The sequence below is a fragment of the Galeopterus variegatus genome, unplaced genomic scaffold (assembly GCF_000696425.1).
Source record: "Galeopterus variegatus unplaced genomic scaffold, G_variegatus-3.0.2 Scaffold4266, whole genome shotgun sequence".
In the NCBI taxonomy this organism is placed as follows: domain Eukaryota; kingdom Metazoa; phylum Chordata; class Mammalia; order Dermoptera; family Cynocephalidae; genus Galeopterus; species Galeopterus variegatus.
The window spans coordinates 65155-79099 of NW_007730377.1; the positions used below are offsets into that span (position 1 = coordinate 65155).

General features: G+C 42.4%; 1 protein-coding gene and 1 pseudogene across 1 annotated transcript; both read right to left on the bottom strand.

Moving 5' to 3' along the window:
- Window positions 1-237: 237 nt before the first annotated feature.
- MAGOH (mago-nashi homolog, proliferation-associated (Drosophila)) lies at window positions 238-13233 on the bottom strand. The gene is made up of 5 exons (XM_008587172.1): window positions 13017-13233; window positions 10745-10803; window positions 8345-8455; window positions 1731-1813; window positions 238-471 (listed from the first exon to the last, which is right to left on the bottom strand). Exons 1-5 carry the CDS (start codon window positions 13102-13104, stop codon window positions 372-374), a joined length of 441 nt encoding a protein of 146 aa, XP_008585394.1. The 5' UTR covers window positions 13105-13233; the 3' UTR covers window positions 238-371.
- On the bottom strand, window positions 6144-6777 carry LOC103602731 (annotated as a pseudogene).
- Window positions 13234-13945: the final 712 nt, after the last annotated feature.

The window sequence follows — 13945 nt, forward strand, 5'->3', positions numbered from 1 at the left end:
CGGGAGCGCCTCCGTGCTCCCAAGCAGCGCACTGTAACAGTGCGCCACCGGGCCGGCCCGCCATTATATTTTTAAAAACGTGTTTCTCTATTCTTTTATTTCCTGTAAAAGGGTAGTTATATCTAGAGTTGATTAGACTCAATTTCTTTTGGCAATACTTCCTCACATAGGATGTTCGTGTTTTGCAAAGTAATTGAGAAGAGTTCACATGTTCAGGTCTTTACAAAATAATAAAAATTGGATTTTTTCACGTATTTATTAAACACAGTCATTTATAGTTTATAAAAAAAATTGCCCTGATATACACAAAAATTTCCTGATAATGGTAATTAAAAACAACTATCCCTCTCATGTCCACACCAATATTCAATCTAGATTGGTTTAATCTTGAAATGTAATCCAATAAGACTGAAGACCAAACACTTCAGGTCCTGGACAAGATAATAAAATACTCGTAAGCCTTCTGGATCCCTAAAATTCAAGAGGAAAAAACAATGTTTAAAAAATCAAGAAAAACTGGCAAAAAAATATCATTTAACCTCCATTATTTATCTGCCAAAATATTCCTTATAAAGTTATTTACAGCATTAAAACTTTGAACAACCAAATATCCAAAAAGAAGGAAAAGGCTATATATTTAAATGGACTATTATGAGGTCATTTAAATATGTTGAGTTTTTTTCTTAATTGGAGAAATGCTTACATCATATTATTGCATGAAAAAATAATGAATAAAATAACAGATTGTTGAGCTGTTATATTGTTTGTGCTTTTAAAAAACTGTACATTTTTTAATGCACAGAAAAAAAGACTAAAAAGAAATACTTGAAGATATTAACAATGGTTATCTAACTCATAAGCTTACGGGTGATTTTTCCCTTTCTACTTTTCTACATTTCCTATATTTTCTACAATGAGCATATATTACTTTCAGAATTAGGAAAACTTTTTGAAAAAGTAGTAGTACTAGGTTAGGACCAAGAGGTTGAAGATTACTGTGGCATCACTGGCTAAGAACAAGGAGACTGTCCAAAGGAAGACAAATATGCCTGATGTTTACTCAAAGTGAGCCATATCTAATCCCAAATCCTCCAAGCACAAGGGCTAAAGAGGTTGCCAAATTCCAAGGACTCTTTGTAGCATATAAAGTCAAGTCTCAACTTTATAATTTGCCCCACTGACAACATGGACTTAAAAATTTAGAGCCTAAGGGCTGGCCAGTTAGTCTAGTTGGTTAGAGCGCAGCCTTGTAACACCAAGGTCAAGAGTTTGGGGTCCGCATACCCACCAACTGCCAAAAAATAAATAAATAAAATTTGGAGCCTAAAAAATTTCATGTTTCACTGAAGTCAGACTTTAAGATGTGCTAGTCTGAATGTTCAACACTGAGAAAGCTGTTCAGACTCAGTGACTCTACAGTTTATCCTGAGCACTAGTTTTGACATATTTCATTTTTTGTTGTGACTGCTCCTATGTATTATTCTGTGTGTGCTCACGCGCATGTGTCACTGAGAAGCTCTTAGTAGCAATGATTAAATGAAATACCAAAAGTAACAGGAGCAAGCCTTCAAAAATAACTTGGAGTCTCTCCCTAATGAGGGGGACAAAGCTGCCTACCTCTGTCTTGTATTTGTACCAGATCTTCCCATAATGGTCCCAATTTGTTAAGTGTTTCTTATTCATCTACTCCAAAACAGATACAACTGGATATAAGGATCAAGTACACTTACTTGGATTGATTGACATCGATAAGGGAACCAATTTTTGATGTGGTGAAAGAAATGTGTTCATCTCCAATGACGATTTCAAGCTCCTAGGAACATTTAAAAAATCTAAGTCAAGCAGAATTGGATTATTCATCAACAAACAGGAGAAGGGTTCATCATCTGCCAAATCGCACAAACTACTACAGACGGCTATGTAGACAAGGGCAGTTCACTTCGAGCACTAAACTGTGCTGGGCACTAGAAACAAAGAGATAAATACTGGTTTAGCCCTTGAGAAGCTCACACTGTTAAAGTAGTGTCCTCAGTGCTCCACATTTCTGAAATATGTAAGAATTTGCATAGTATTTTGTGTGAGTTTTCATTGTTAACAATGTGGAGTAACATAGGTGGATCTATGGTACTCCACATTGTAACCAAAGGATCTAACCTTTCTGGGAAATAAGGGACAAGGAAAACTGTCCACACCTTGGGTTTGACCCCAGCTTTGACACTTACTAGCTGTATGACCTGAGTTGCAGTTTCTAAATAGTGATACAAGTACCATAAACCTTCAGAAAATATCTATGGGGCGCCTATGTGCCAAGTATCATTTTTAGTGCTTGGGACAGATCAGTACAATCAAACAAACCAAAGATCTCTGTCCTTGTGGAACTTACGTTCTAGTGAGTCCTACTTATTTTTTTCTTCCTTTTTTTCTTTTTAATTTGTATTTTTTCGATTATGAAAAAAAATTAGACAGAAAATGAAAACTATGAAATTAATGTTCCCAACACTCAGATTTGTAAAATGTAAACATTTTGGGCTGACCCCGTGGCGCACTCGGGAGAGTGCAGCGCTGGGAGCGCAGCGGCGCTCCCGACACGGGTTCAGATCCTATATGGGGATGGCCGGTGCGCTCACTGGCTGAGCGCAGTGCAGGCGACACCAAGCCAAGGGTTGCGAACCACTTACCGGTCACAAAAAAGACAAAATAAAAAAGTAAACATTTTGTCATACTTGTGTTAGTTTTTTTAAAAAGAAATAAAATATTACAAAGTTTATGTCCACCTCCAATCCTATTCTTTCTGCATTCTCCAAAATAGGGGTGTAATCTTTCCACCCGTTTTCAGATTTGGTAGTATGTTTTTAAAACTTACACAAATGGTCATACTATATGTAGCTTTTTGCTTTTTTCATTCAACATTGTTGAGATTTTTCCATGTTATGTAGATCTAGTGCATTAGTTTTAAATGGTTTAGAGTATTCCATTTCCCTACTGAAGCAGGCTTAAGTTCCCAATTTTTGTTACTATGTGGCAAGAATATTCTTCTATGCATCTCCTTGTATGTAAAAATGTCTCTAGGAAAATTCCTAGAAGTAGGATATAAATATTTTCTTTTTTTTTTTTTCCTTTTTGTCTTTTTCGTGACCGGCAACGGATCGCAACCCTCAGTGTCGTGCCCGTACCGGGCCGGGACCGGCCACGGGATCGCAACCCTCGGTGTTGCTCCCGCCCCTCGCTCAGCCAGTGAGTGGCCGGTCTGTATGTGGGATCCGAACCCTCGGCGGGAGCGCCACCGCACTTCCCAAGCGGCGCACTATAGCAGTGCGCCACCGGGCCAGCCCGGATATAAATATTTTCAACTCTGCCAGATATTACCAAATTGCTCCCTAAAGTGTTGCACTAATTTTATTCCCACCAGTAGTATACGAACCCCCTTTTTCTCTTACCCTTTTTTAAACTTGGTGGGTTTTGCTGTTATTCTAATGGGTCTGAACTGGTATCTCACTGTTGTCCTAATTTTCATTTTACAAATGAAGCTGTAAATATTTTGATGTTTACTGCCCACTTATTTGATTCTGTAAATTGTCTATTTATAACACTTTTGCACATTCTACCACTGGGCTGTCTTTTTTTAAATTTATAGTTCTGTAGTTTTATTAATTTGTATATTCTGGAGAGAAGCCTCTTGCCAGTTATAAATTTTGCAAATATCTTTTTCCAGTCTGTGGTTTATCTTTCAACTTTATCTTAACGTCTTTAGTCAAACAGAAGTTTTAAATTTAAAGAAGTCAAACTGTATGTCTTTTCCCTTGAGGAGTTTAAAAAACTCCTTCTCTACCCAGAAATAAAAGATAGTCTATATACTGTATTTAAATTTTTTGCTTTATTTATATAAATGGTCTAATTTTTAAAACTCCAGACATATTACTGCCAATTGTCCTGCTACAATTTATTAAACAAGCCATCCTTTTCCCATTAATTTGAAAGTGCACCTCTGTTGTGTACTGTTCCAAGTGCCCATATACTCATGGGTTTTTTTCTGGACTGTCTATTCTGTTCCACCGGTTTAGTTATCAATTTCTGAGGCAATACCAAATGACTATAGCTTTACAAGAAATGTTCAATGTTATCCTGGCTACTCCTGCCCCTTTGATCTTCCATGAATTTAATGCTCATCCTGTTAGATTCTAGGGAAAAAAATCCTGCTGTGATTTTTATTTGAAATGGAATTAATTTATAAATGACTGGCGAAAATTGACATCTTTATGATAATGAATCTTCCCATCCATAAAAATAATACATATTTTTTATGTCCTTCTATAAAGCCCTTTCCATAAGTTTTGTACAACTTGTCAAATTTATTCCTGTTTTTATTTAAATTGTAGTTTTCTTTAAAAATGTTTTTTAAAATTATTATTATTTATTCTTAGCATATTCATTATTACAAATTGTGATTTTTCTTTCTACCCTTTACCTATCATTCCCCAAACCCCCTCCCTCCCTCTCCCATTCCTAAGTTCTTTTTAACTTTTTTTCTTTAAAGAAAACAAGTTTTATTTTTATAACCAGAACATTCTAATAAAAATATTATTATTATATTATCTACTTTTATTTTCTGGGCCTTGACTCTGCACTATGAGTGCCACTTGTCCACTCAGCTCCCTGAGGTAGGTCCGAAGGAACACCGTAATAACTTCGTATAGCATACATTATACGAAGTTATACGAACTAGTTCATACCACACAGGTGAACAAACAGCTCTGAATGGGACATTTCAATGACTGTCAGAGAGGAAATATGGATTTAAATAACAGGGGATCAACTATCAACAAACACATCTAATTTAAGCTAAATACATCAACCCCCAGCTAAGCTGAGCAGCCCCCAACTCCCTCTGCAGGATGCCCCTCCTCACCTCATCCACCTCCTCCAGACCCTCACAACCTCCCAAATGCCCCCATAGGAGCCTGGTCACTTTAGATCTTCTCATCTTCCCCTTTCTACCAACCCCCTAAGGAAGGCAGGGATGTCTCAGGCTGGTATACAGCAGATGGCAACAGGAGGGAGAGGGGGTGGGGGCACACGATACTGCAGGACTGAGCATCCCCCACCCCAAGGGTTGGGAGCCTATGTGGTCTCAACCCAGAGCAGCAGCAATGCCTTGGGCCCTGCTCCCTCTGCCCTTCCATGGTGGTGAGGGAGAGGGGATGTGGGGAGCAGACAAGCATCACAGTGTCACTGTGAAAGACCTGAGACAGCCCTCCATTGCCACCAGACACCCTGTGCCCACCCAGGCAGGCCTTATCAGAGAGTTGCCCCAGGTGGGCCCACCCTGAGGGGCTCCCAGCCTGCAAAGCAGCAGACACTTTATTATATAGAAATACGTCATCATCTCCGTGGGTGGATCCATCAACAAAAACAAGTCTCTTGAAATCAAAAATAGGTTCTGGACTCTTGGTGATGGTGATCTTGTTGAAAAAACAGACTGAAATTATCTTTGTAGCAAAACAATTACAGTAAGAAAAAAGTTGCAGTGCTTTGACTGAAAGAAATCAGGCCGGCTCCCCCTATTGCTGGTGGCCTTCTTGCATCTGGGAGCTCTGGTGGGGCTTGAGGAAGCCACCCACATGTAATAACTTAGAAAATGAGAATTCAACACAGAGGATGTTTCCCCACACACCTCTGACTGCAGCTCACAGCTTGTGCGGAAGGAGTTACAATAAAGTCAGTTTGCTTATCTTTTAGTTTTCCCTTGAGTAAGGCATCTCTGCTGGGGACAAAGTCTGTGCACAGCCCGGAGGGTGGCTGGGGTCTCAGAGGGTCCAGGACAGCCCCACCAGGTGGTTGTGGTGGGGACAGGCCTGTGAGCATCTGTAGTGTGGACAGGGCAGGAGAAGGTGAGAAAAAAAGCTGCTGGGTGTGCAAGGAATTTGGGTTTGTATCTTTAAATAGCTTCTCAGTCATTCTTTGTTCCTAAAGTCCTTCCTTAAGACATGATGGGATCTAGATTTAAAGAGAAGCAGTCTCTTGGTCTTCAGAGGCACAGGTTCCAGTGGCCCTGAAGCTCAGCCAGACCCGCTGCTGGCCTGTCGTGGCTCAGTGGGTCTGTCTGCTGTGTGGGTGACACTGTCACGGTCCCTGTAGGATGCAGCTCACTGCATCCTGTCAGGCTGCAGCTGTGGCACCTGGTACCACACAAAGGTGGTGCCTATGGGGGCTGCAGCCAAGGGCCTGCCGCACGGTGTTGGGGTACCTGTAGCCCACAAAGCTGGCGGTTGTGGCAGGTATCAGTCATAGGTGGCCAGTGGGTACTGGGTGTAGGTGTCCAGTGTGTATTCAATGTAGGGCAGGGACAGCGATGGGATTGGGGCAGCCAGGATCACCACACTGGGCTAGACAATAGCTTGTGGGTAGATGTTGTGGGGAGTCAGTCCATAAGTCCACTGGATTAAGGTGGGATGTAGCTGCTGCACCCCGACATCAAAGCCCATCTGGAGGCTCTGAGATTTGGCACCCAAATATGCCAGGTTCATGTTGGCCTTGTCGCCATCAATGATGGGGTTGGGGTCTTTGCAAGCCCTCTCAGCTGCCACCTGGTTGGCCATGGTCATGAAGCCGTAGCCATGGGACTTGCCTGTCTGGTGGCTGGTGATGACCATGGCCTCCTTGATGTCCTCAAAGCCCTTGAAGTACTTTCTGAGCAAGGCATTGGTGGTATGGTAGGGCAGGTCATCCAGAGATCTTGGTGAATGTGGTGTCCTGCAAGCTGTGCATGGCATCGGAGGCTGCCAGGGCTGCAGGAAGCTCATGCTTGGGGCGCACAGTGTGAGCTGCAGGTGCACCTGGACTGCAATGGGCTGCACTCATAAAGGGTGGCAGGGAGCATGCGGGGCTGGTCCAGCCACCAGGCCTGTCCACTTGCGCACTGTGCTGCGCTCTGGGGCAGTGCTGCAGGGACTCTCTTCTTTATAGCTTTTGTTGCTACTATGAATGGGACACTATCTAATAGGTTATTGCTAGTATAAAGGAATACATCCTGCCCTCTTCCCAGGACTGTTCTGATGGTTGAATGAGTTAACAGAGCTAAAATTTTATAAATGGTAAAGCAAAATACATATATATTATTGAGATCCCCTGGATATAAATTAAAAAGTTAACTTTAGTAAATACTAAGGAATTTTTTTTTTTTTTAACCTCTTCTTCAAAAGTTGGGCTATCATTTTGAGGTTAATTAGGAATGAGTTTAAATGGGTTTTCATATTAATTTAATAAATATAATTATTATTGAACTTTTAGTATATACTGGCACTATTTTAGTCACTAGAGATATAGAGTGAAAAAAAAATTGGTAAATCCCTCTACTGAAGGAGCTTGCTTCTGTGTCTGTGTCTGTTGTGGTGAAGGATGAAGGGAGACAAGTAAGTAAAGAAAAGCAAATAAGACAATTTTAGACAATGATAAATGCTATGAAGACAATACAACAGATCTTATTTTTTAAAATGATGGACAGGCAAGACATCACTGAGGAAGTGACATTTGAAGACCTCAATAATAAAGACAGTCTTGTACAGAGTTAAAGAAAAATATTCTCAGCAGAATGTGGCAAGAACAAAGGCCCTAATAAGAACAACGTAGGTGTGTCTAGGAACAGAAATAAGGCTAGTAAGGTTTGAACACAGTGAGAGACTATGAGAGTGGTAGAAGATAAGGTGGGAGTTGGGATTGTTTTTAAGTGCAGTGGGAAGCTATTGGAGAGTTTAAATCAGTAGAATACATAGACACATTTATGTTATTAAAGATCACACTGGCTTCAGGATGGAAAAATGGACTGCATAGGACAAGAGGAGAAACAAAGAAATCAATTAGAAATCTGGATTAGGATGGTACCAGTTGAGGTGGAAATATCTTTTCTGCTAATTCAGTCAATTGACAGGGGCTTTTATTTTTTAATTACCAAAATGGTCTTAAGAATGACCATATAAGTGATGGATTTAAATACAGATACATAGTTGCTTATAAGATTTTCCTTCCACTAGAATGTAGTATCCCCATGATACTTTGTTCATAGTAGTTACTCAGTGATACGGGCAGCAAAAGCTTTGAGAAGAGGGGAGGATCACAAGAAGAAATTAGGGCTGGGCTCTAGGTGGTCAGCAACTCCACTTGCTCCTTTTGTTTTTCCTTATGGAATGTTTCCTTAGACCAAGGTGATAGTAATCTGCTTTGGGCAGGGCTCAGTAACACAAACACACACGCACACACACACAAGTGAATTCAATAATATATGCAGAGTAGTAAACCTCATCTTATTTGTAAGATTTCTGTACTACAGGATCATCTATAAAACACTCACTTGCCGGCCCACTCGGTCAGGAGGAGGCCACAAAGCATCATCCTCTTTGGTAATTTCACTGTCATCAATTATTCTCTTCAGTTCCTCCATCACGCTTTTATGGACATAAGCCTGAAAGCAAATTAAAAAACGGAATTTAAGTTGTATCCCCGACCAGTGCTCTGACTCAGATAGTGATGAAAGATAAAAACAACCACTCCTGAAATCTTATTTCTGGTACCTCTGTAGGTGGGAAGACATTCATACTTGACCTTGGCATGCTGAAGAGGGACAGGGACAGGGACATAAGTACTCAGTGACTACACCTCAGTCCCCCATCTGGTTGTTACCTCTTGGCACATCCTATTCACATGGGCCTTCTCCCTGCCCCCATACCCAGCTCATACCTGAACTCAAAACAGAAGATCTGTGAATGCCCCTGGTATGATTTCAACATTTGTCTCCCCTCTAAAATTCATGCTGAAACATATCACTGTTGCAGCAGTATTAAGAGACAAGGCCTTTTGGAGGTGATGAGGCCATGAAGGCTCTGCCCTCATCCATAAGTTTAGTGCCTTATAAAAGGACTCAAGGGAACTAGCTGCCCCCTTTTTGCTCTTTTGCTCTACCATGATGTAAGGACACAACATTTGTCCCCTCCTGAGGATATAGTCACAAGGCGCTATCTTGGAAGCAGAGACTGGGCCCTCACCAGACACTGAACTCGTCAGCAACTTGATCTTGGGCTTCCTAGCCTCCAGAAAAAGAGAAATAAGTTTCTATTGATTATAAATTACCTAGTCTCAGATACTTTGTTATAACAGCACAAAGCTGACTGAGATACCCACACCCTGGTTATTCTTAACTAGATAACATACTTCTGACGAGCAGATACATGCTGTATACTAATCTCATCAAAAAGAGATGAGGATGCTGACAAGTGTGGATAATCATAAAATTGATTCCCAATTAAGTTATAATGGGTGTGGACTAGTGGCTTTATAAGGAGAGCTCCTGCTGTCCTCACCATGCGGATGCCCTGTGTTGCCATGGGACCCTGTAGAGAGTTCCCACCCAGAAGTCCCTCAACCAGATGCACCCCTCTGGACTGTGGACTTCCTGGCCTCCAAAACTGTAAGAAATAAATTTCATTTCTTTGTACATTACCCAGTTTTAGATATTCCATTATAAGCAGAATAATGGGTTAATACACCCCCACTCTCAAGTGCCACCATACAATTACCTATGTTATACTTTAAGTGCTTGGTATATTCTCTGGTACATAACACTCAATGGAGAGAGCTGTTTAATTTGCATCTGAATGAGAAAGGGAATCTGCATAGGAAAGCAGTTAACATTGAATGCATGTTAAATGGCAGGCATGGCACTAGGTATTTTACGTATATGATCTTTTTTTTTTTTTTTTTCTTTTTGTCTTTTTTCGTGACCGGCAACGGATTGCAACCCTCAGTGTCGCACCCGTACCGGACTGGGACCGGCAACGGGATCGCAACCCTCGGTGTTGCGCCCGCACCTCGCTCAGCCAGTGAGCGGCCGGTCTGTATGTGGGATCCGCGGGAGCGAAGCGGCGCACTGTAGCAGTGCGCCACCGGGCCGGCCCTATATGATCTTATTTAACCCCGATTATAAGCCCAGGAGATGGGGTATTATATCCCCTTTAACAAGAAAGGTAAGAAAATGAAGGCCCAGATATTAATTTGGGACCTGTTCAATGTCTCCCCTGCTAGTAAGAGATACAATGGGAATTCAGACCTATGCCTGCCTCGTAAAGTCCATGTGCTCCATTATGCTGTGATTTCTACCACACTATTAAGGCCACTTCATCAAAGCCAGTCTTTCTTTTGAACTACTTTGTCACATTTGAAAATGTCTTCACAGTCAATATATTTTCATACTACTCCATTATAGATTAATCCATTCATGAGAGCATAATCCTTAGGAGCCAATAACCTCTTAAAGGCCCCACTTTTCAACACTGTCATGGTCTGATTTCCCACACTCTTAACACTGTTACAGTGGGGATCAAGTTTCCAATACACGAATTTTGGGGGGACATATTTAACTCACAGCAGGGCAGGTGGGCTTTATTATCCCTGTTTCAACAGATGAAGAAACAGACTTACCAACTTCGGCCAGGGAACTTGCCCAAGATCACATGGTTAGTAAGCAGCAGATTCAGGGTTAAAACCAAGACATGCCAGACTTCATATGGTTATCAGTAATTGATTCAGCATTGTAAGAGAAAATACAAACTAAAAGAAGACTTGAGAAATAATCTAGAAGCTGTCTACAGCCATGTGTCTACTTCCCTATTCTTTATCTTTCAGTACTACTAGAAAGAACAAAAACAATACAAAAGGCTGAAATGTAGTGAATCAAGGGCTCTTAGAAGGCTCATACCTCTTTTCTGATCATGACATCATTTTTGTAATTGCTGTTGTTGGCATATCTCAATTTCCCTATGAGGGGCAGAAAAACAAATTCAATATACAATAAAACCATATGAATAAAGCATCATTAGCCTACTAAGACTATCAGCTGTTGCCTAAAATGTATCCTAACTTACTCTTTAAAGTGTCTAACAGATTTACTATTGACACCATTGGTGTTTCAACAATACTTGTTTTTTCAGTTCTTCACTTTAAGTTATTAAACAGCTTCACAGCCAAAACTACAGCTGAAACTGAACTACGGTTCTTGCAAAAGGCAGCTCAGGTGTAGTAAAAGAACACAGGAAGGCTCTTTTGTAACTCTGGCAAATCACAATTCTGCAGGTTAATGTCCTCAGTTGAAAACAGGGATAGTAATTGATAATTTACTCAAACAAGGCTCAAACAAGTTGTGAAAGCATTTTGAAAACTGTAGGACACTGTTTACATATATTATCATGTGCCTGTGTAGCACTCTGATCTACTTCTGTGATGGAAAAGTTGTACTTTTATCACTGAGCACAAAGGCCCTTTGTGCATGTGTGCATCCAATAGGTATATGATGGGGATGAAGAAGATAAAAGGAAATAGAAGACATGATTTTTCCCCTGTAGAAGACACACATGTAAAAGGAGCCAAATTAATTTATTCCGGCAGTCTCTGCACTGTTTCTCTGCCTTAAGTCTCTTCTCTTTCAGTTCATTCTGTACAAAGTAAACAAGGTGGTGTGGTAGCAGACCCATCTGATCAGCTTACTGATACTGTCAATGGCTTCTAACTGCCTTACTGATAATATCTAAACTCTTCAGCATGGCACACAGCAAAGCTAAGCCCCTGCCTGCCTTTCCAGCCCTCACTCCTTCAATATTCCTCTCTCATGCAACTGGAGTCAAACAATTTGATTTCTGCCTGAAACATCCCATGCACTTTTTGGTTGTCAGCTTCTTTGCTATATTAATGCCATCCAAAATGCCTTCTTGACTCTTCTTGGTCTGCTAACCAACTCCCACACATTATTGCAAACGTTTCCTGCATAAATGACTGCCAAGTCATTTTATGCAGAAAGCCTTCTCTGACCCTCAGACTGGGTAAAGTGCCTCTTCTCTGATCCAAGTCCCTTCTGCACCCTTCTATCACAACACCCAAAACACCGTCTTGTCACTGTTTGTTTACAAATCTGTCTCCCTCACAGTTGGGGCTTGTCAGATGCATTTTTGTATCCTCTATCAAGTGGAAGTTTTCTGTCATCTTTGATTCTTCTTTCCTTCACCACAGTGCCCCTCCCCAAATCTTATCAGTCAGCAAAGCCCAATTGGTTCTGCCTCCAACGGTATCCTAATTCCTTCTCTCCACTTCTACTATCACCCTAGTCCCAGCCAACATCCCTTTTGTCTTGAAAAATGTAACTATCTCCTAATTAGTAGCCCTATTTCCACTCTTGCCCATTCTGCACCCCAAAGCTAAGACACTTTTTCAAGAACAGACAGGATCTCTTCTCTGCTTAAAACTTTCCTATTGCTTCCTGCTGCACTTAGACTAAAATCCAAACTCTTTACCGTGACCTATAAAGACCTACATGGTGTGGCCCCTACCTGCCTATCCATCATCATTCCACTATTTTCCCTGGCGCTCACTACTCTTCAGCCACACTGGCCACCTGAAACATGCCTAGCTCATTCCTACGACCTTAACACTACTTCCTCTGTGTAGAATGCTCTTCTTCCTGAACTTCACAAGGCTGGCTCCTTTTTGTCAATTAGGCGTCAGTTCATTTATCTTCTCTTCAGAGAGCTCTCTAATAGCCACCTTGTCTAAAATCAGCTCATCCGGCAATTATTCCATCATTTTCTTTTATTTTCTGACCACTCATCACTACCTGGACTCATCTTTTTGGTTTATGATCTCTCTTCCAACACTAAAACACAAGTTTCGTGACAGGGAAAGCTTGTCTATCTTCGCTGCTGTATCCCCAGAGAGTGGAACAGAGTCTCGCACAAAGTGAGCGTTCAATCAGTGTTGGATGAATGAAAGCACTCTGGTCAACAATGTCACTAAACAGAAGCCCCTGCACATGGACAGAAAGAAACAGTGGGGCGGACACAGGAGCGTTCCTTTCAGACCCGCGCTGCACAGGTCTCTGTCCCTCCCCCCTCTTGTACCCCGCCCATTCAGACCCCAGGCTTCCCCACTCGCCCGCCCCCAGGCCAAGTTCCCGCTCCCGGAGGGCGGGAGGCCACTCTTACCGTCAGGTCGGAACTCAAACTCCAGGAACTCGTGGCCGAACTTGCCCTTGTGACCCACGTAGTAACGCAGATAAAAGTCACTCTCCATGGCTCACCAAGAGCACCCAAGTCCAAACTTCACGAACAAACCGCACAGCCACGGCCCTCGCCCGACTCTGACGCTTAGGCGGCGCGCGGAAGTGACGTCAAGGCAGCGCCGTCGACTGTGGCGGAGGGGCCTTTCCCACGCCCGGGGGTGGGGACGAGACTGCCCCGCCCCTCGCCCGGAGGCGCCCGCCAGGCTGAGGTTACCTCTCCCTGGTTCTAGCTAGGCGTGAGGTGAAAAGCCGCCAGCGAGCCTCCGCGCTTCGATCCCGGGGTTTGGAGACCTCGCTTACAGACGTCGGGCTGAACACCCGAGCCTGCGTCCCACCAGGCTCAACCTCAGTTTAAAGGACACCGACTTCTGTGAGTCGCGCGAGGCTCGCTCTTCACCATCTCTGGACCGAGGTCCTCTCAACAGTAAAATGGGGTACGATGACGTGGGTCTCTAGTGGGCTTCGACTGAACTTTACTCTTTAAGAGAACCTTTTCAGTGACGCTTTTCCTGAATCCACAGTGGAGATTGCCGATTCCCTGGAACTAACTCTCTCGCACTTACCTTCCCAGTTTATCCCCTTCTACCTCACTCGCTCGCTCTTCACCATCTCTGGACCGAGGTCCTCTCAACAGTAAAATGGGGTACGATGACGTAGGTCTCTAGTGGGCTTCGACTGAACTTTACTCTTTAAGAGAACCTTTTCAGTGACGCTTTTCCTGAATCCACAGTGGAGATTGCCGGTTCCCTGGAACTAACTCTCTCGCACTTACCTTCCCAGTTTATCCCCTTCTACCTCACTCGTCTCTAGAATAGGTGCTGTGAGTAGAAGTTAAACTGAATATTTGATCTC